The sequence below is a fragment of the Sminthopsis crassicaudata genome, chromosome 1, assembly GCF_048593235.1.
Source record: "Sminthopsis crassicaudata isolate SCR6 chromosome 1, ASM4859323v1, whole genome shotgun sequence".
Lineage (NCBI taxonomy): Eukaryota > Metazoa > Chordata > Mammalia > Dasyuromorphia > Dasyuridae > Sminthopsis > Sminthopsis crassicaudata.
Window position 1 is genome coordinate 29,733,939 of NC_133617.1, and position 22,471 is coordinate 29,756,409.

General features: G+C 44.9%; 2 protein-coding genes across 3 annotated transcripts in view; one reads left to right on the forward strand and one right to left on the reverse strand.

Annotated features, from left to right (window-relative positions):
• TMEM116 (transmembrane protein 116) overlaps nucleotides 1–11,812 on the forward strand; it is a 66,050-nt gene extending 54,238 nt beyond the window's left edge. For both annotated transcript variants that reach the window (XM_074297287.1, XM_074297286.1), the window contains exons 5-11: nucleotides 895–999; nucleotides 3,591–3,634; nucleotides 4,010–4,093; nucleotides 6,089–6,227; nucleotides 8,323–8,467; nucleotides 9,313–9,386; nucleotides 11,142–11,812. In XM_074297287.1, coding sequence (XP_074153388.1) covers nucleotides 895–999; nucleotides 3,591–3,634; nucleotides 4,010–4,093; nucleotides 6,089–6,227; nucleotides 8,323–8,467; nucleotides 9,313–9,386; nucleotides 11,142–11,348 — 798 coding nt within the window. In that variant the 3' untranslated portion in view covers nucleotides 11,349–11,812. The remainder of the gene's footprint in view (nucleotides 1–894; nucleotides 1,000–3,590; nucleotides 3,635–4,009; nucleotides 4,094–6,088; nucleotides 6,228–8,322; nucleotides 8,468–9,312; nucleotides 9,387–11,141) is intronic.
• Nucleotides 11,813–15,884: 4,072 nt separating this feature from the next.
• On the reverse strand, nucleotides 15,885–18,222 carry LOC141559247 (disintegrin and metalloproteinase domain-containing protein 1-like). The gene has a single exon (XM_074297290.1). The coding sequence runs from the start codon at nucleotides 18,220–18,222 to the stop codon at nucleotides 16,021–16,023; it is 2,202 nt and encodes a 733-aa protein (XP_074153391.1). The 3' UTR covers nucleotides 15,885–16,020.
• Nucleotides 18,223–22,471: the final 4,249 nt, after the last annotated feature.

Consider the following 22,471-nt stretch of genomic DNA (forward strand, 5'->3'; position numbering starts at 1 on the left):
GTTGAGAAATAGAAGGAATTCCCTTCTCCTCAATAAACACTTATTATGCTCTTATTATGAGCAAGAAGTAGTCTACAATGTTCTGGGCTCAGAATCCAAACCTGGATTCAAATGCCATCTCTCATACTGGCAAATCATTGAACCACTGTTTGTTTCAGACAGTTCCCTAGAACATAACTACTCAGTAATGGTTGAGTTGCAATGCATGGTGGTGAAGTGAGTTTTCACACAGGACATCTCCCATACTGACAATTCATCATGTATTCATTTCTATTTAAAGCACTGTGCTCGACTTTGGGATAGGCTGCTTTGTGAGGGGCAGTGAGCCCTACTGCAATTATTTAAGCAGAGTCTTCATGACTGCTTATCCAGAATCCTCTCTAGGACTGTCGTATTTGTGCATTGAATGGATATTTGGATTAGGTAACTTCCAAGATTTCTTTTTTAACTCCAAAGAATTTCTGTGATGTATCAGGTTGGCTAGAAATATAATCCATCCAGGGATGTGTTAGAGTCAATTGTTAAATTTTCATCATAAGCATGGAGAAAAGGTTAATGGTACAAATTAAACTTAAAAGAGTATTATGGATTGGTTTGTTCTTCTGGAAAGCTGGTTGTTAAACCTTTACCATAACACTGTTGGAAATAGCTGTAAACTCTCTGTAGGGGCAGCTGCTGGTGGTATTGTGAATGTACAGCAGTAGATATCAACAACCTCAACATTCGCTCTAGTGGCTGGAGCTGAACACTAGTTGGGTTGAGTCACAGATTAGCTTTGAAGTGCACCCCATCCTGGTGAACCAGCAAATGGTTAGTGCCATTAGGAGAATTTGGCGGGCCAAGGGAATGAATGGGCAAGTGGACAGATTTGACTGGCTGTCTGACTTTTCCTAGATCTTCTACATCTCATCCTTTCTCTTCACTGTCAACTACACGTGGCACCTTTACATGGACCTGAAGGTGAAATACAACCAGAATATCTACTCAGCATCCACAATGGTAAAGTCTTTTTAATCCTTTCTTGAGAGAGAAGGTGAGGGACTACTGGTGAGGAATGGAGTTTATGCTGTCAGGCTTGGCTGCTAAACTGTTCTAATCTGGCCCAAGGTGGGACCCACTGGGGTGGGGTGGGGTATATTAGGAAATATCTATAGTATAAAAATGAAAATCATTGTTAACACTTTTTTAAAAGTTAATTTAAGGGGAAGCTAGGTGGTTCAGTGAATAGAGGCACTGGCCCTGGAGGCAGAAGAACCTGGGTTCAAATCCAGCATCAGACACCTAACACTTATTAGCAAGGGGACCTAGGCAAGTCAATTATCCCCAATCGCTTCACAACCCCCAAAAACAACAATTGAGGCTATCTCCAGTTGGGATGAGCTCTTCTTTCTTGGGAGTCTTCAAGTAGAACTTGGGAAGACCACATGTCATGTGAATTTTTAAGAGGATTCTTGTTCTTGCGTGGACTTTGCATAATGATCACCGAGGTCCCTTTCAGCTGTCTAAATCAGAAGAAGGGCCATGGGGCAGAAGCATCCTTGGGGGACATGGTGGAGAGGTTGGGAGCGAGCTTTGAGGCTGGTTCTCTCTCCAGAATGCTGTGCTACCCACAACATTTATTTTATATATAATTTGTATCTAATATCTAATATATCTAATATAATTTGTATCTAATATATAATATATATTAGATGTATGTATCAGTCTGTCAATTAGCATTTATTAAGTGCCCATGGTATGCCAGATATTGTGATAAGCCCTGAGAATACAGAAAGAGCCACTTTGGAAACCATAGAGCAGGAGTTCTCAAACTACGGCCCACGGGCCAGATGCAGCCCGCTGAGGATGTTTATGGGCTGAGGGGTGGAGACAGAATGTGAGGCTTTGTTTTTACTATAGTCCGGCCCTCCAACAGTCTGAGGGACAGTGAACTGGGCCCCTATTTAAAAAGTGTGGGGACCACTGCTATAGATAGATAAATGAAAGATTACTACTGGTGGGTAGTTCCTAGTGGATAGAGTTCTGGGCCTGGTATCACAAAGAATCGTCTTCATGAGTTGAAATCTGAATTCAGACATTTGCTAGCTGTGTGACCTTGGACAAGTCACCTTACCCTATTTGCCTCAATTTCTCATCTGTAAATGGTCTTTTCCAGTCCTAAGCTAGTCCTTTTGACTTATGTCTTGTCACATTGCTCTCTGAGGAGAGAGAGAAGCTGACTTCTCAAAGCTCCGTTTCACTTAAATCCAGTTCACAGGCGAGTCCAAACATTACCCATCTTGCCATTGGTCCTCTTCTAAAAGGAAGAACAGTATCTGTTTCTGTAATAAATACTTATTGATTGATTTCTTCTGCGAATTCTGAGCTCAGCCCAGTGGCCCGGAATAAATGATTATAAATGTCTTGCATTTAATTGAAAGGCAGAGATACTTAATAACTTTTATTGAAGCCAGTCTCTTTCCTGAGGCTCCATAGCACAATTCTGGCCCATGTCTGCTTTATTCTCTAATTGTAGAGTTTTTCCATTCCCTAATGATAACTGGATAAAGAGGGAATTTGAGTTACATGCATTCTACTCTCTGCCTTCCTGGTTTAAATATGCCTGTGTCTTTTGACAATAGCCAAGAGTGAGAATGAGATGCAGAAGAGGAAGGAAACCCAGGGAATAAAGGGGTTCAAGAAAGAGCCTTAAGGAGAGAAAGCATGAACTCCTTCCATTTCCCTCAGCTTTATTGCTCAAAATGATCTGGATCCCCAAGTTGGTCCAGAACCTGGAAGCTTAGAAGAGGGCTTCCACTAGATCAACCCTTCCCTAAACATATATTCCTTATATAATACTAGATCAGGCACCCCAATATGTCCAAAAAAAGCACTGGTTATGTAGGCAGAGGGTCTAGGTTTATATCCTAGCTATGATACTTATTAATTCACTTTATTTCTCTGGGCCTCAGTTTCTCCATCTGTAAAAATAAGAGAATTATACTTGAAGCCTCTGAGACAGCTTCTAGTTCTTGGGATCCTTGACTAGTGCCATCCAGCTTTTATTTGAAAGCTTCTAGGGAAAAAGAATCCACTACTTTTGGGGACAGTCCATTGCATTTTGGGGCAGTCCTAATTGTTAGGAGGGTATTCATCTACATTGTTCCTAAGATTTCTTCTTTAGACTGTCTCTCCATTACTCCTGGGTCTGCCCCACAGAGTCAATTAACTATCTTTTATTTGTTGTTAAGTCATTTTCCAGTCATGGCTGGCTCTCTATGACTCTGAGGTTTTCTCAGCAAAAATACTGGAGTGGGTTGTCATTTCCTTCTCCAGAATCATTTTGCAGATGAGGAAACTGAGGCAAACAAGGTGAAGTGCCTTGCCCAGAATCACAAAGCTAGTAGGTATATGTGGCAGGATTTGAACTCAGAGCTTCCTATTACAAGGCAAGGATTGTGCCTCCCTTCCCTTACCCTGTGGATCCCTCGGGCACTGCAGTGGCAGGGAGGTATTGATCTGAATTAGCAAGAGGGGATCTGGTTGGTGTTTTTCACCTTGGGGTCTTTCTCACGAGGCAGCAGGAAACTGATCCCATTTGTCACTCTCAGGGCTACAGCTCCAGAGCTGGGTGGATAGCTGTTGTTCTGTCCAGGTGAGATTCTGCCCCTCCTTCCTCTTCTCGTAAGTGTTTGAATTCTCTGGATGCTACGGACCAGGTACAAGGAAACGGGAGAATCATTATGGTCCTAAATGGCGGGGAATACTGCTTGATGTAAAAAGAATGGACATGATGAAGCTAGAGAAGCAGGGAAGACTTAGAGGAAGTGATTCAGCGGGAGCAGGAGCAGGAGGACAAAATAAACAAAGAGACAAAGTTCTCGGACAATTATGGTAGCGAGAGAAAGAGATGTGAATGAGTGAGTGTGTGTGTGTGTGTGTGTGTGTGTGTTAGGGGAAAGAAGGCAGTCTGGAGAGAAAGGAACGCCACAAAATGTCATGTTCCTAAGGTCATGTGCTCTCTTTCCAGCCTAATCCCTCTGCTGTTGGTGGTCCCTGTATTCTGCCTGGGAAACAGCAATGAATGTTTCCATAACTTCAGCCAGAGTCACAGGTGCGTAAAGCTCAAAGCTTTTTATTCTGCTCTTTCTCCTTTTACCTTCTTCAATCAGAACCATTCTCTTCCTCACCTCTTTTCCAGTCTTATTTCATATTAATTCCCCATTCATACACTTTCTGTTGTAGTCAAATTTACCTCATATTCATTTCATCTGTCTGTCTCTGTCTCTCTTTCTCCCCTCTTCTTTCTCCTTCTCTCCTCCCTCCTCTGTCTCTGTCTCTTTCCTCTATCTCTCCTCTCTCTCTTCTCTTGTCTCTCCCTCCCTCTCTTTTTCTTTCTTCCTTCCTTTCTCTTTCCTTCTCTTTCCTTCTTTCCTTCTTTCTTTCTTTCTTTCTTTCTTTCTCTTTCTTTCTTTCTTCCTTCCTTCCTTCCTTCCTTCCTTCCTTCCTTCCTTCCTTCCTTCCTTCCTTCCTTCCTTCCTTCCTTCCTTCCTTCCTTCCTTCCTTCCTTCCTTCCTTCCTTCCTTTCTCTTCCTTTCTTCCTTCCTTCCTCTTTCTTTCTTTCTTCCTTCCTTCCTCTTTCTTTCTTTCTTCCTTCCTTCCTCTTCCTTTCTTCCTTCCTTCCTTCCTTCCTTCCTTCCTTCCTTCCTTCCTTCCTTCCTTCCTTTCCTTTCTTTCTTTCTTTCTTTCTTTCTTTCTTTCTTTCTTTCTTTCTTTCTTCTTTCTTTCTTTCTTTCTTTCTTTCTTCTTTCTTTCTTTCTTTCTTTCTTTCTTTCTTTCTTTCTTCCTTCCTTCCTTCCTTCCTTCCTTCCTCTTTCTTTCTTCTTTCTTTCTTTCTTTCTTTCTTTCTTTCTTTCTTTCTTTCTTTCTTTCTTTCTTTCTTTCTTTCTTTCTTTCTTTTCTTTCTTTCTTCTTTCTTTCTTTCTTTCTTTCTTTCTTTCTTTCTTTCTTTCTTTCTTTCTTTCTTTTCTTTCTTTCTTTCTTTCTTTCTTTCTTTCTTTCTCTTTCTTTTCTTTCTCTTTCTTTTTCTTTCTTTCCTGGTTTGTACCAAACATATATTATACAAAAGAATCATGGTTACTGGGTAGACATCGAAGCAAGCAGTAAAGCAGTAACTGGGGAAGGCAGCCATGTTCTTTTAGGCGATGGAATACTCAGGAGGCGGGCCCTGTGATCCCAGAGAGATGAGATCTCAGTGCCACCAAAGCGCCCCCCACCCAAGTCCATCTTAGGGGACTCTGGAGGAGTAGATGCCAGAACTCCAGGTACCAGCTCTTCCTCCCATAGCTGTGGTTTGGGGGTCTCAGAGTCTGTGCCTCTCCTCTCTCCCCCCCCTGTCTCTCTCTATCTTTGTCTATCTCTTTCTGTTTCTCTGTCTCCATCTCTGTTTTTTTCTTTCTTTCTTACTCTATCTCTTTCTGTTTGATTCCATTTCTCTGTTTTTGTTTCTCTGTCTCTGTCTCTTTCTTTCTCTTTGTCTCTGTCTCTCTCTCTCATCTCCCAATGCATCAGAAGTCATATTTCCCTGAAAGAATGAAACATCCTTCAGGAGACCACAAAGCTTGCCTGGAGATGGGGCTACATCCACATCGGTAAATCACAGGCCCAGTTCCATAGCCCACCACTGTTTAAAAACAAGCCAAGCCAACATGCACATAAGTTCTGTAGACACTGTCTCCTTTAACTCTCCTAACAGTCCTGTGAGATGGATGCTTTCATTATGCTATTGGGACCGAGGCATGTATTTATATGTATGTATAAGTGGTGTACATATGTGTGTTTATACAAGTGTTTGCATGTTGTGTGTGTGTGTGTGTGTGTGTGTGTGTGTGAGAGAGAGAGAGAGAGAGAGAGTGAGTGGGTGTATGTGACTGTGTGTGCGAGTGTGTGTGAGTAGGCAGCGGGGTGGGCAGTGACCAGGGACTACAAAGCACCCTGGACATTCCGAGGGTCTCAGAGCGACACATCCATTGCTCTGCCTCAGCCATTGACACCTCCTGGGATCACGGCTGCTCTGCCCCCCTGACTCCCCTTCCTTTATCCCTCCCAGGTGTCTGCTGATGCACTCGCCGCCCCCGGCCATGGCTGAACTCCTGCCCTCTGCCAGCACCTCTGTCTGCAGGACTCTCTACTTTTACGGGCTCATCACCTTCCTGACCAGCTTCCTGCTCAGTCTACTCACTATTGTGGTACACTGCTAGCTTGCTTTGGGGGGCCAGCGGTCCGGGGGGCCAGGACTGGGTGGGGTTTGGGATCTGGGATAATTTATATAATAAAGATCTTTCCTAAATACTCCAAATCCTCATCTCAGAGTTGGAAGGTTCCTCAGTGTCATGAAGCAAAATGACATTGTGGATAGAGCCCCGGACTGGTATTTGGGAAGACCTGGATTCAACTTTTTATACTTACTACCTCAATTCATTCATTTATTGAACAAATTGAGGATGGCTGTGATGAAGTTCACTCTTTTACACATTTCTTTTTTTTTTTTTTTTCCTTTTGCTGAGGCAATTGGGAGTTAAGACTTGCCCAGTGTCACATAGCTAGGAAGTATTAAGTATTTGAGGCCAGATTTGAACTCGGGTCCTCCTAACTTCAGGGCTGGTGCTCTACCCACTGCACCACCTAGCTGCCCACCCTTTGCACATTTCATAACCCATTGGTGTCTTCCACCATTCTCTCTTCCTCTACTCCAGGGTCTGATGAAAAGGAGCCCTTTCTCCTCTCCCGGGACAGTTCTTCTACATATTCCCTAATCTCACCCTTCCCATGTCCTTCATCCCCATAACCATCACACCCTCTCCAACCTTCAGTCTCTCTTTGGATTCCTTCCCAGCTGATGACAAATACTCTCATGTCTACCCTATCCTAAAAACCCCTTAACTTCTTGAGACCCAACCAACCTCCCACATTATCATTCCATATTCTCCCTTTCTTTTGAAACCAAACTCCCAGAACTCTCATTTCTTGTCTTTACCTCTCTTCTAAGACTTTATTTTGGTTTCCAACTTTATTATTCAACTGAGTGAACTCTTCTTTCTGAAAGCACAGTGACCTGGTAGCTAATTTTAATGGCTTTTTCTCCCTTTTCATTCTTCTTGATCTCTCTGCAATATTTGACAATACTGATCACCCTCTCTTCTCCAGGACGCTGTCTTCTGGCTTTCTCAACCATTTTTTCTTGTATGTCCCCATTTCCTCAAGTCCCCTTTGATGATTCATTCATGATGATGATTTTCATTCATATCAAGCCCCCAGTTATGCTATACCACAAAGCTCTGCTCTGGGACCTATTTTCTTTTCTCTCTATGCTATGTCTCTTGATGATCCCATTAGTTCCCACAGGTTTAATTCTTTCTCTCTCTCTTTCTGTCTCTGTTTCTCTCTGTCTTTTTCTTATATTTATATTTATATGTTATATACATAATATATATATTATATATTTCTCTGTAAATATAGATTATATATTTTTCTCTCTCTGTAAATATTATACATTATATATTTTTCTCTCTGTTTCTGTGTGTCTCTCTTTATATCTATATATTATATATGATATCATTCATGATGATTAACATTTCCTAGCTGTGTGACCCTGGGCAAGTCACTTAACCCCAGCCTCAGGAAAAAACAAAATAAATAAATGAATTTCTAGTTTCCTCAAATTGCTCAGTTCAAGATCCATCTTCTACTTATTGCCTGACTTGAGCCTCCCAGTGGCTTGAGCTTTCCCAAAATTTGAATAAATTTGACATACATGTACACGTATATCATTGTATATATTGATACAAATGTACATGATGTACATTTTCTTGAATGTAGGTATCTTGAATCTCCATTACACAACAGATGATTCACCACAAAGTAGGTGCTTAATAAATGATCATTGACTTGCTGATTGAGGAAAGGCTGGAAAGGGAGGTTAGAGGCCAGTGTTGAAGAGTTTTAAATGTCAAAAAGTAGAAATTATATTTGATTCCAGAGTTCCTAGCCACTGGGGTTTGCCTTGAGGAATCAGAATGGTTTTTTTTTTTTTTTCCTTGGTTGTTTTCAGTTAAATTTTAAATGAATAAAAATCTAATTTCTCTCCTCCTGAATGTAAATCCCTTGTAATATTCATAATCAAGCAAAACAAATTCCCACATTGGTCATGTCCACAAGTGTTTGAGTGACATGATATTGATCATTGGCTTCAGAATTGTGGTTGGTCATCATGTTGATGAGAGTTCCTAACTACATTGGACCCTCCACGTTGCCTCCATTTTTACCTTCCTCTTCCTCATCCAGATACTACTCATCCGGGCTCAGATGGTACATAAGAAGTTTGTTAAATCCACTGGCTTTCTGGGAGATGAGCAGTGGGCTGTGATCCGCATGGTCGAGCAGCGAGTGTGTTTTTATCCAGCTGCCTTCTTTTGCTGCTGGGGTCCAGGTGAGCAGCAGAGAGTTGGGAATGCCAGGGAAAGAAGCATTTCAGCCCAGAAAAGGGTCTGGGAGAACCAGCCTGTCAAACTACCAAAGCCTGTTGTTCTCCATTCCGTCCAGCGCTTTGTGGCCTCTTTCAGGGTTTTTCTTGGCAGAGATACTGGACTGGTTTACCATTTCCTTCTTCAGCTCATTTTACACAGGAGGAAACTGAGGCCCATAGGGTGATTCTTTAGTTTTAGGTCTCTAACCCTAAACCTCTGACACCCCAACAAGAGGTCATCCAGCTTTTGGTTAAACTTAGATTGAGAGAATAGTATCTTCTTCCAGCAGATCTATCCATCATTAACGCCCAAATTCCAATAAAATCCATCAGAAATGGAGGCAGAAATGAGACCCAGAAATTATCTGTCCTCTCAGACTTGAGGCTGCATGTCCACCAAGCTCTGAGTTTCATTTCCAGGAATCCTGGCCATAGTTCTGTGTTCTGGGGCACAAGGGAACGCCGTGGAAATTTATCCCAAGTCAGAATGGAAAGGACCCTAGGTGGCCATCTTGTCCAGTGTCTCCCTGAGCCAGGTTCCCATCTCCAGCCTCTGACCAATGGCCATGTCTTTGTTTGAAGTCTTGGAGTGCAGACTAGAGGCTTCTCTCTTCCCCTTCTCAGGCAGCTGCTTCATTTGGGATGGTTCTCACTCTTAGAAAGTTTTCCCCAACCTTAAACCAAATTTATTTGTGTTTTTATTTGGGGGGGGGTTTCATTCATGATTTGGAGGCCCTAATAGCCTCCAAATTCTTAAAGCCATGATGCTTGATGCTAGATCTCTCTAAGCTCACTCTCTGCATTCACAGCCGTCATCTTGGTGATTATAAAGCTGACCAGGCCGGAGAGCACTCAGCTGCACATGGCCCTCTACATTCTCCAGGTAACCCATTTCTTGCCTTTGACCTCTGTCTCCCCTTTATCCGACCTCTGGCCTCCTACCTCCCTCAGCCCATATAAATGTTTCCCACCAGCTACACAGAAGCAGGAATCAATGAGGGGATTGTCCCAGAATGCCCAGAGACATCCAAGAGTGCAGGGCTCCAGGTGGCTCCAGATGAGGTGCCATGCTAGCAGCACAATGGAGTAAAGGGAGGAAGGGCCAGCCTTGGAATCAGGGGGTTCTGGATTCAGATCTTGCCCCTGACATAACCTACCCAGACTTCTGGCAAGTCATTTAGCTTCTCAGTGACCCACACAACTTTCTAAAACTATAAGCAGCTGATTCGCATCAAGGCAAAGACTTTTACACCTCAAATTTCTAAATCACAAACTTAGTTCCCAAAAGGGGAGTTAAAAAAATTAATGAAATTACATATCTGGACCCCAAAAGAAAAATTTAAAAATAAATCCCAAGTCTGGACAACAAAAGAAAAAAAATTCAAATATTAATGAAATTACAAAAGAAGAATTAAAAAATACCAATTAAATCACAAATACAGACTAAAAAAAATTTTTTTTAGAGGGGAGGCAATTGGGGTTGTGACTTGCCCAGGGTCACACAGCTATCATGTATTAAGTATCTGAGGTCAAACTTGAACTCAGGTCCTTCTGACTTCAGGGCTGGTGCTCTATCCTTTGGGCCATCTAGCTGTTCCAAATCTGGACTAAAATTTTTTTTAAAATGCAAATGTAGGGGTGGGGTGTTCATAATGAAAACAAAAGCTCTAAGCTGTACTCTTTTGAAACTTGGATAAAAAAAAATTTTTTTGGGGGGGAGGAGAATATTTGGGAGGAATTTAACTTCTGGGAAGCTTGAAGGTGGTCATCTGCTTGTGGGTAGTGATCTGATTGAAAGATTAGGCTCACCTAAGAAAAATCATAGATCATAGATTCAGGGAACTTGAGAATGGAAGGGACCTTAGGGATCTTCTAGTCCAACTTTGTCATTTTATAGAAGAGGGAACTAAGAAGGAAGGAGGTGATTTCTTATCCAGGGACCTGAATCCAGTTCTTCTGGGCTGCTCAGCTGGCCGTCAAGTGCTGTCTTTTTGCTTTTATGTACTTCCTGGGAAATAATTGTCCCTGAGAAGATTCAGGTTGGTATAGAGAGAGCTAAGAAGTCATTGAGAAACCTGCTCTTTAAATTTCTGAAGCTCAGGGTGGGATGTGGCTGCCAGAGAGAGGTCTCCTGCCTCTGACCAGTGTCCTGGTGGCACCGAGGTGGCCACAGGCTCTGTCTACTGCATGTCAGGACAGGGGACTGATGGTAGGAATCAATGAGGGAACCTGAGCAAACATAAGACTATAACGAGGGAAAGGCAACCAGAGTATGGTCTCTGGGTGCTAACATTTAGAGGGCATCAACTGAAGTATATAACCTCCTGGGAAGCTGTATCTCCATCCCTTGGCTCACCTCACCCTGCCTTTTCAGCAATGAGCAGGTTTGCAGCAACATAGAAATCTTGAGGCGTCCCAAGACAAGCTATCTTTCTCTCCTTGCTGATTACTCCTTGAGTGATCTCTATTCTTACCTCTGTGCCCCAAAACATCCTAGTTATGGGTCTAAGAAGTAGAAATAGCCTTTGAAAAGGCAAAGACTAATGGGTGGCTGAGAAAAGGATGGCGCCCTTCCTTGGGCAGGGGGTCCTTGTGGGGGGCTGCAAAGTGGACATCATTAGCTCTCTGGTTCCTCCAGGCTCTGACGGCAGCATCTCAGGGGCTGCTCAACTGTGGGGTCTACGGCTGGACACAACACAGATTCCACAGGCTGAGGCGGGAGACCCGGAGGGACGTGGACACCCAGACCCCCCTGCTTCGCTCCCAGAAAAGGTTTTACACGGGAAGTCTGGCTGCCCCAGAGTCTAGACCCACTTCAGCAAATGCTGCCTCTACTGTTCTCTGAAACTTGAGTGGAGCCAGCAAGACAGGGTCAGTGTGCAGGACTGTCCTTGGCAGTGATGGGGAGAAGGGCTGTGGGATGCAGCTGCTGGGAGCTGCTTGGAACTCCATTTATCCCCATTGTTCTCCTCTCCCAGTCCTCCCGGTGTTTCAGGCCTCTGAAGGTTATTGGAATCTGGAGAGCAGTGACTTGGGTCACCGTATCATTCTATTTCCCCTTCCATCAGCCCCATTCATTTCTAGTTGTGAAGCTCTCTGTTCAAGGAGATGAGTCCACCTTCACCTCTTGGGATGGCTATTATTACCTCAGGAAGGCTTTGAATTGGGGAACTCTCTTTTGGAAACAATAAAGCCCCAGAGAATTATTTATAAATGTTATTGTTAGATGTATAACTCTGTTCCCTTGGATATGGGGAAGAATAAACACTTATGTCCTCCAACACTTTGTCGGAGATTAACCACAACAAAGACTGAATTTTCTTGTCTTGAGCATTGGGCATTGGGGGATGTTGGGAAACCCTGAAAAAAAAAACCAAGGTCAAGATTGATCTGATTTTCCTGGAACAAAAGGGCTTTCAAATACTCATCTTTCCACTTTCTTATTAGCTCTACTCTGAGCTTGAAGGCAAATTAGACTCAAGTGATCCAGGGCGCCAAAGTGTCAATAACTGGCCCTCATTTCTGGGCAAGTCTATTTTGTATCACAGAATTACAGGACTAGTGATCTAGAATTAGAAGGGACCTCCAAAAACATCTAATCCAAGACCCTCATTTTATTGTTGTTTGGACATCTCTGTAGTACCCGACTCTTCGTGGTCCCATTTGGGTTTTTCTTGGAGTGAGTGGTTGGCCGTTTCTTTCTCCAGCTTATTTTACAGATGAGGAAACTGAGGCTACCAGAGTGAAGTAACTTGTCCAAGATCACGCAGCTCGGAAGGGTCTGAGCCAATGTCAGGTCTCTCTGTCTGATACTAAGTCTGATACTAAGCATCATGCTATCTAAGGAGACACTACTTTTTTAGGACTTCAGATGAAAAGGTTGGACTGTGAATCTTGGGGTGGGGCAAGGGAGCAAGAAAAAGATGAGGTTAAGTCTTCTGGGACCCATCAGGTGCTGGGATTGTTACGCCCACCTTCTCCTGAGCTTCCCAGGAACTTGAGTGCGGTCTCCCCAACTGCAGGGTCAATTTGGCTCAAAAGACAAACCGGGGCTGGGTCAGATCACCCCATGGCCATGAAGTTAGAGGGAGAACTGGGCTGGCAACTGGTAGAGGAGTGTGGGGACTCCAGGAGTTAGGCACTTACAACTGCATCTGGGATTCCCTGCCCTGCCAGGGGAATAATAGAGGTTAAAAAGTCTCCGGATCAATAGGTCCTTGGAAGAAGGTGGGAAAAATTCAGAAGTGGTTCTTAAGAGTACTGGGCAGTGCCGTCCACCCCCCACTCCACACTGTCTGAGCAGGCACTAGAAAAAAGTTAAATGTATGTATGTCCATGTGTATGAATGTGTATATGTTTATATACACACATGCATATGTACATATAACAGACATAGCAGACAGTAGGATTGTACATATGTGCAGACAGGCATATGTGTGCAGGTGTGTTCGATGTCTGTGTATGTGTATGCACACACACATATATTGGACACTGGGATTGTACATATATGCATATATATGTATGTGTGTATGTCTGTATATATACACAGACACAGACATAGACACAAAAAAAGATACAGACATAGACACAAAGACACAGACATAGACACAGATACAGATACAGACACAGATACAGACAGACATAGACACAGACACAGACATAGACACAGACACAGACACATACATAGATACAGACATAGACATAGATACATACACATACATAGACACAGCCATAGGCATAGACACAGAGATATAGACATAGACACAGGCATAGACAAAGACACAGATACAGACACAGACATAGATAGAGACATAGACACAGACATAGATATAGACATAGACATAGGCATAGACACAGACATAGATACAGACATAGACACAGACATAGATACAAATGCAGACACAGACACAAATACAGACACAGACATAGACATGGATACAGACACAGACATAGACACAGTCACAGACATAGACACATAGATACATAGACACAGACAGACATAGACACAGACATAGATACAGACACAGACATACAGACATATATACAGACACAGATACAGACATAGATACAGACACAGACATAGACATAGACACAGATATAGATAAAGACACAGACATAGACACAGACACAGACAGACACAGACATAGATACAGACACAGACACAGACATAGACATAGACACAGATATAGATACAGACACAGATACAGACATAGACACAGACACAGACATAGATACATAGACACAGACACAGACACATAGACACAGACAAATACAGACACAGACATAGACATGGATACAGACACAGACATAGACACAGTCACAGACATAGACACAGATACATAGACACAGACAGACATAGACACAGACATAGATACAGACACAGACATACAGACATATATACAGACACAGATACAGACATAGATACAGACACAGACATAGACATAGACACAGATATAGATAAAGACACAGACATAGACACAGACACAGAATAGACACAGACATAGATACAGACACAGACACAGACATAGACATAGACACAGATATAGATACAGACACAGATACAGACATAGACACAGACATAGACACAGACACAGACATAGATACATAGACACAGACACAGACACATAGACACAGACACAAATACAGACACAGACATAGACATGGATACAGACACAGACATAGACACAGTCACAGACATAGACACATAGATACATAGACACAGACAGACATAGACACAGACATAGATACAGACACAGACATACAGACATATATACAGACACAGATACAGACATAGATACAGACACAGACATAGACATAGACACAGATATAGATAAAGACACAGACATAGACACAGACATAGATACAGACACAGACACAGACATAGACATAGACACAGATATAGACACAGACACAGATACAGACATAGATACAGACATCGATACAGACACAGACACAGACATAGACATAGACACAGATATAGATACAGACACAGACACAGACACATAGACACAGACAGAGACACAGACATAGATACAGACACAGCCACAGACATAGACACAGACATATTTACATAGACACAGACATAGACACAGACACAGACGTAGATACAGACACAGATACAGACATAGATACAGACATCGATACAGACACAAACACAGACATAGACATAGACACAGATATAGATACAGACACAGACACATAGACACAGACAGAGACAGATACAGACATAGACACAGACATAGATACAGACACAGCCACAGACATAGACACAGACATATTTACATAGACACAGACATAGATAGACATAGATACAGACACAGACATAGACACAGACACAGACGTAGATACAGACACAGATACAGACAGATACAGACATCGATACAGACACAGACATAGATATAGACACAGATATAGATACAGATACAGACATAGACACAGACATAAACACAGGCACAGACATAGATACAGACACAGACACAGACATAGATACATAGACACAGACACAGACATAGAGAAAGACATAGACACAGACACAGACAGATACAGACACAGATTATTATAGATACAGACGCAGATGTAGACATAGATACATACATAGACATCAAACATGGATTCTACACACATGCATAGACAGATACAGACATAGATATAATCACAGACGTATCAGATTCTGGAATTGTATATAATGCATATATACATAGACACAGACATATTGGATACTGGGATTGTACACACTATGGACCCCTTCTCAGAACTGGGTTTTTAAATAATTAAGGTCAATGTTACTTTCAGCTGGAGGTTAATAAGATATAGATGTTATTTGTTTTCCCATACCTCCCTCCTCCCCCCAAACCTATCCACAGACCCTGATGTGGAGATGATCTTTACAGATGAGGAGACTGAGGCAGGCACAGTTGAAGTGACTTGCACCAGTAATGTCATAGATGAGATTTGAGTACTAGTATTGTAGAAAGGGCTTAGCACTGTGCCGAGCGCACAGTGTTCCTAAGTACTTCTGGATTGACAGAGGTGAAGTGATATTTGCTCAGGGTCCTATAGCCAGGGATTGGGTGAAGCTAGATTTGAATTCAAGTTTCCCTAGTTCCATTTGGCTGCTAGGTGCCCAACCTGGAGCTCCCCTCTGGCCTCAGATAGTTTCAAGCCGTGTCAGCCAGCCTGCCTCCGTTTTCTCATCTGTAAAATGAGCAGGAGAGGGAAATGGCAAACTATCTCTGCCAAGAAAACCCCAGATGGTTTACACTGAAGAGCTTAATTTCCAGCCTCAGCACCAGCCCTGCTCGCTAAATGCTTGAGGAGAACTGAAAACTCTCTGCCAGTCTCATATTCACCCCATGAGGTTTGAATAGGACTTCTGTGGAAGTGACATTCATTCATTTTTAATTAAAAAATTGGGAGCTCCAGTGATTTCCTGGCAGGCCCGGTCCCTGGGGAGGAGGCTGGGGACCCATGACCTTGCTCTTGTTGGACTGTTATAGAAGTGAGCCAGGGGCTCGGGCCTATGCACCTTCTCTGCCCACCGGGCCAGCCTGAATCTCCAGCTCTTTGCCCGGCGCCCCCTTCATCTTCCACCAGAAGCAAATCCCCACCAAGACAAAGGGCATGAGCAGCAAGATGGCAGCGATCAGGGACCAGAGCAGCATGGCCAGCTTCTGGTGCAGGGCCCTGGCCCTGGGGGAGGGCCCACTGTCCAGGCTGCCACCGGGGCCCTGCAGCTCGCAGGTGGGAGGGCGGTAGCCAGGGTGGCAGTGGCAGTTCTGTAAGTTGTTGCAGACACCCCTGTGGTGACACCGGAGTGGGCTGCAGTTGGAGGGCAGCGCAGGCTCCACATCCAGACAGGACTGGTTGATGCAGATCTTGCCGGGGCCACACGATGTGCCGTCCTTGACCAGGCCACCATTGGGGGCATCCAGGGCGCTGGGAAGATCTGCCCCCCAGCACCACGTACCTCCCTCCAGGAACTGGACCAAAGTCTCATGGCTTCTGATGCTAGGCAGCCTCTGGACATCCTTACAGTACAGGCTACCGCACAGGGCATCCTCTGGGTGGCACTTGGTAAATACCCGGACTGGCCCTTGCCACTCACTGCCGCAGTTCCCGAAGCGGTCCCCCCGGGTGTTCATGAGGTAGCAGGGTGCTGGGGCTGCCCGGGAGCCCACCCCAAACAGCTCCTGGCACTGGCCCTGCAGGCTCCGACAGCGGCCACGGTAGCAGCGGCCCTCGCCCTGGCAGGGGGTCCCATCCTGTTTGTAGCTGTCAGGCTGGCAGCTCGGGGATGCGCCACTGCAGTACTCGGGGAGGTCACACTCGTCCACGCTGGGACGGCAGGGTGTGGAGGCTTTGGCCAGCCTGCATTTGCTGCAGCAGGGCCCGGAGGCACAGTCGGAGCCCTTCTTCAGGTAGCAGGAGGGCAGGCAGCAGGGGCAGCCCTGGCCGTTGCCACAGTCACACTCCTCCCCTTCCTCCACGACCTTGTTACCGCAGTAGCGCCTCCCAAAGGGGCTCCTCGGCTCGGGTTTGTGGTCCAGGCAGGTCCCCCGACCCTGGCCCAGCATCTCGTGAAAGCTCCACAGGCTACAGTTGCTGAAGCCCCCCTCCAAGGGCACGGACTTGTGCATGAAACAGGGTGGTGGGTTAGGGCACCGGCAGCCGGGGTGATCGTGCTTCAGGCCTAGGTTGTGGCCCAGCTCGTGGGCCAGGAGGGCCGCAAAGCGGGGCACATCTTCGTGGGCGAAGGCTTCCACCCCCGCGGTGTTGCCGGGGCCACAGACGCTCCCTACGAAAGCCTGGCCCTGGTGGCTCCCCAGATCCTGCCCAGTGACCAGGTGAGCGGTGTCATGTCTCACTCTTTGGGGTAGCTGCAAAGCTCGCCACTGGTTAAAGCCATCGAGTGTCTCCTGGAGGTCCCAGGAGATCTGGACCAGGTCCCTCTCAGACCAGATCTCCACCCCAGTCAGCACGACCTCCAGGCTCACCTGCTTCATGTGCTGGTTGACCAGAGCCAGGGCGTCCATGAGGGTCTGGATAGTGGTGGTCACGTTCCTGTCCCACATCTGGAAGCGGGCATTGTCGACCACCAGAAAGAGCTCCAGGTACTTGGGGTGGGTCCAGGCGAAGGGGAAGAGGTGGGAGGCAGGCCCCGTTAGGCCCAGGCCTTTCACGCTTGCCCAGAACTCCGGGCTCTCCCTCTCCTTGACCCCACAGGCATCCCGCGCCACCTTGGACAGGCGGTACACGGCGTGCTCAAACTTTCTGGAGGCTCTGACTGGCAGGATGCCGAAGGCTATGGTCTGGATGATCAGAATCCCCTTGAGCCCTGAGCAGGTGCTGATGGATGCAAAGGAGCCCTGGTCCCCTACCAGGTACCCATCGTAATAGCAGTCATTGCGGATAAAAGGCGCGGCCAGCCTTGGGATCCCATTGGAGTAGGTGTAGACGGGGAAATTCTGGACAAAGAGCCCCTTTTTGCGTTTCAGGCGGATGACGTGCCATTTCCTCCTCATGGAGAATGAGTAGTGCATCTCGTCTGCTGGGTCTCCTCTTCTCCAGCCCCTCAGCCTCCTGGGGATGATGATTTCATAGAAAGAGAAATACACTGACTTTTGGGTGCAGCACACACGGGGAAGAAGGGCCTCCGCCAACAGCAAGAACACCCCCAACTTGACATGAGAGGGACTGAGTCCAAACCCCGAGCTTTCCATCTGGGGATCCCGAGTGGAAACTCTCTCCTCATCCGTGGCCCCTTGACTCTCCAGATGGGAGCACAGCTGGATCTACAGCCACAGACATGACCTGAGAGAAGCCACTAAGGATGCTGGGCCCCTGGTCCTCCGGGTGACATCCCCAGATCTTGGTAAGCTGCCTGCAGAGGAGCCCCAGGATCCCCGATGACCCTCTCCTCTGCCTGTGATCCAAGGCAGGGTCTGATTGTGTGATGTCCCTATGACAACAGCTGCCCAGGGCTCTCTGGAGGTCCTCCCGAATGAGTTTTTCCTGCCTTTACATTGGGGGGGGTCCTACCACTGCACCCTCACCTTGGATGGAACACGGTGTCAAAATAAAAATCTTGTCTCCTCCTCCCCTTGCCCTCGGAACTATGGGAAAACCCCTCCCCCCCCCACTGGACCATCCGTTGCTCTGCTGGCTTTGAATCCAAGAGTTCCAGGGCTGTGTGGGTGGGACCTAGAACTCTATCTCCCAAAGCAAGATCATTCCTTGGTCTGCATCACGCGTTTCTCTCTAGCTCACAGCCTCCTCTCTGCCCACTGATGGACCAAAGGTTTTGGACCTTGCCTCAGTTAGAGCAGCCGGACACATGCTAGCCTTCTCACAAGGGATCAAGTTCTGCCATGAAGGCGGCCTCCAAAACAAGGAATCGACCTCCTCCCTCTCTCCCCTTCTCCTCTTCTCCCACCCTCTGAGAGCCTGCCCTCTGTTCCCTGGTGAGCCCTCCACAGGTTCATAAATCGAGAGCTCCAGTCCAACTCCCTCCTCTTGCAGATGGGTAAACTGAGGCATGGGAGGTTATCAGACTTTCCTGAGGTCATATAGTTAATAAGCGTTGATGGGATCTCAAGACTAGAGCTTAAAGGAGCCCTCTAGTCCAGCCTCCTCACATAACAGATGAGCAAACTGAGACTCCGATAGTTGGAATAATTTGTCCAAGTAGCCGGATGGATGTTCAGATCCAGGTTCTTTAGTTCCAAAGTCAGCGTTCTTGTCTGCAACACCACAGAGGACTGCGGATGTCCGTCCATCCATCTGACAGATGTCACCAATCACAATGTTGATGCTCAGGGGGGCACCTAACAGATATAGTAGGGGGTGGGGTATTGCAGGGTCTTCTCAGGGAATCCCAGGTAGGAAGAACATGGGAAGGGGTCAGGGAAGAAACCAGACAGGGATTTGGTGCTTTGGTATGGGAGGAACAGAATTGTCTCTGGTGACCAAAAATGTAGACTCCCCCCCATCCAGTGCTCATCCTCTGTATTCTGAGCTTTATGCAAATTGTCTTCAAAGGTGTCCTGAGTTCTGAGCTTTGTGCTAATTACTCTGAAGTGGCTCTGTCCAAGGAGCATCATTTGCTTTCCTTTTCATTTTTTTTAATGTTTTGCCGATGCCTTTTGTTTTTATACCACAATTATCTCCTGAGATGCTTCTTTTCTCCAACTATCAACAACCCTCTCCATTTCTCAACTCTGGGTATTTTCATTAGCTGTCCTTCAAGTCTGGAACATTCTCCCTCCTCATCTCCCCTTCTTGGATTTTCTGGCTTCCTTCCAGTCCCAACTAAAATTTCACCTTCTACTGGGAGCTTTTCCTGATCCCTTTTAATTCTAGAGCCTCCTTATATTAATGTTTTCTTATTTATCCTGTACATTGTTTGTTATCTCCCTCATTTGATTGACTCAAGAGAAGGGACCATCTTTTGTTTGTGTTTGTATCCCAATACTTAGCATAGCTTCTGTACATAGTAGGCACTTAATAAATGCTTATTGACTGGCACATAGTTGGTGCTTAGTAAGTGCTTATTTTCTAATGAGGAATTGACCCATAAAAGCTCAGGTCTTAAAAGCACGCACAGTGTGTTCTCCTGATGCAGTCCCCCACATGAATACTTGCTGGTTCTGCTTCCAGGCATGTACCATGAAGGCTCCTGCTCTCCATTTCAGAACAGATGCAGGTATTCTGACGGTTTCCTATTCCCTCAGTGGGTGGTGAAAAGGAGCCTTTTTAATTGACCACTGAATCAAGACTGGGTGGGTGGGCTCCTGTGACTCAACTTCTCATTCTTTCTTCCTTGACTCTGCTGTAGTGAGGAAGATGAATTTCTGGGGTCCTCGTGGGGGGAGGAGTGGCCTTTGAGAACATGGCCTCCTAGATAGGCATCTATCAGGGCAGGGCCTTCTTCCTGTTTGGATCTCCTTTCCTTCATTACCTGGCTTTGTGAAATCTTGAAATGTCCAGAAATTGGTATCCATACCAGAGCTTGCAGACAGCCAAATTTAGCAAGGAAGTTTACAATGTCCAGTGTCCTGTAAACCAGAGAGTGACTCCATGCATATTCCATTCAGAAATGGGCCCCTCTCTCTAGGGACCCATGTAGTTGAGAGAGGGATACGCCCCCAGTGTTGGGGGGAAATATTTCTTGGACTTCTGTTCTAGTGATATCTTGTCAGCAAATATCCCTTTATAACAGCTATTTTGTATTGATTGGTTAAATAGACAGAGGGAGGAATGATTGAATAAGTTTTGGCATATGAAAGTATTTGAAAGAACATTATTATTCTATAAAAATGATGAACAAGCCGATTTTAGAAAGACCTGGAAAGATTTACATGAGCTGATGCTGAGCGAAACAAGCAGAACCAGGAAGACATTGTACACAAAAACAGTAAGAATGTTGCAATGACCAACTATGAAAGACTTGGTTTTTCTCAGTGGTTCAGTGATCCGAGGCAATCCCAATAAACTTTGGATCCAGATAAACATCTGTAACCAGAAGATGAAGACTGAATGTAAATCAAAGCACGCTAGGTTCACTCCCCCCCCTTTCTTCTGTTTTTTTTTTTTTCTCTTGTGGTTTTTCCCATTTGTTCTGATTTTTCTCTCCCAACATGATTTGTAAAGTAATGTATATTTTTAAAAAATTAATGTACATGTATAATCAGAAAAATTAAGCAATAAAAGAAAAAAATAAATAAATTGACAGAGATACTTTTCACTGGGTCAATCAATAAACAAGAAAGATACTATTGAATAATACTGAAGAGAACACACCAGAATGGGAACTTGCTCCAAATACATTGAAAAAAAAAGATGGAGGCACTGAAGAATGTCAAATAGCAGAGGGCTTTTAGGAATCTCAAATGATACCCAAGTGGCACTGAGCCTAGAGTTAAGGAAAGAGTTCCAATGAGTCTTCAGACACTTGCAGTGTGTCTTTGGTCAAACGTTGCCTCAGTTTCTTCAACTGTGAAATGGAAATCATAATTTACTGAAATGTTTGTAAAGCACTTAGTACAGTTCCCATCAACAGTGTGGAGGATGAACTAGAAAGGGAGACATCAGAAGCAAACACCCATCTTCAGAGAACCAGGAAATACTCCTGGTTTGAAGGGATAAGATCCCAAGCTAGAGTAGACCTGTGTTTGTTGAGAAGGGGGAATTATGGGAGAGGTTTAATGAAGGCAGAATCAATGAGCCTTAGCTACTGCCTAAATAGTGGGGAGGGGGTAAGGGAGAAGAATCAAGTAGCTCTAGGTACTGAACCGAAGTGATTCCAAGTAATACTGATGTGTTCCCCACCCACATCTCAGAATTTCCTCTCTGCAAAAACAGATTGGGGGAAGATGATGGGTTAGAGTTCAGGGTTACTTAAAACTACTAAAGAATACAGAATCATAAAACCTCATCAATCACTCCTTATTTGTCTCCTGTTTTTTTGTCTTGACCTCTTAACAATGAATGACAATACTTTGCTAAAAGACATCCCGGTTTGGTTTTAGAAGCAATTGATAAGTTGAAAAGTTCTATTGTTCTAGAGCAGAGAAGGAAAGAACCTCTCCAAACCCCCCCCCCCAATCCTTCTTCTTCCTTGTCTGCAAGAATAAATGAGCAGAAAGAGAGAAAGAAAATATACTCAGTGCAGTAAAGAGGATGAAAACAATTAGAAGAAAACAAGAGTAGTATTGGATCAGAACAGAGAAGAACATAGGAAGTTGTAATCTGGTTATGATGTAATATGAAATCCTAAATCTTTTGGTTTTGGAGTCTGGCTCATGAAACTCCCACGCCCAATCTATCTGATTTCAAATAGACTATTGCTGACTGATGATCTGGTCAGTGATAATCAAATTTTGTAGACTGTTCCTCAGTCTGGAGACTACTCCCTAGCCCTCCCCTTGAGCCATAGAATGAGCATATCTATGGTAGAAGCTGGATAAGAAT

Bases quoted from the DNA above. Each gene is read 5' to 3' on its own strand.
- LOC141559247 (XM_074297290.1), bottom strand. From the start codon at position 18,222: ATGGAAAGCTCGGGGTTTGGACTCAGTCCCTCTCATGTCAAGTTGGGG.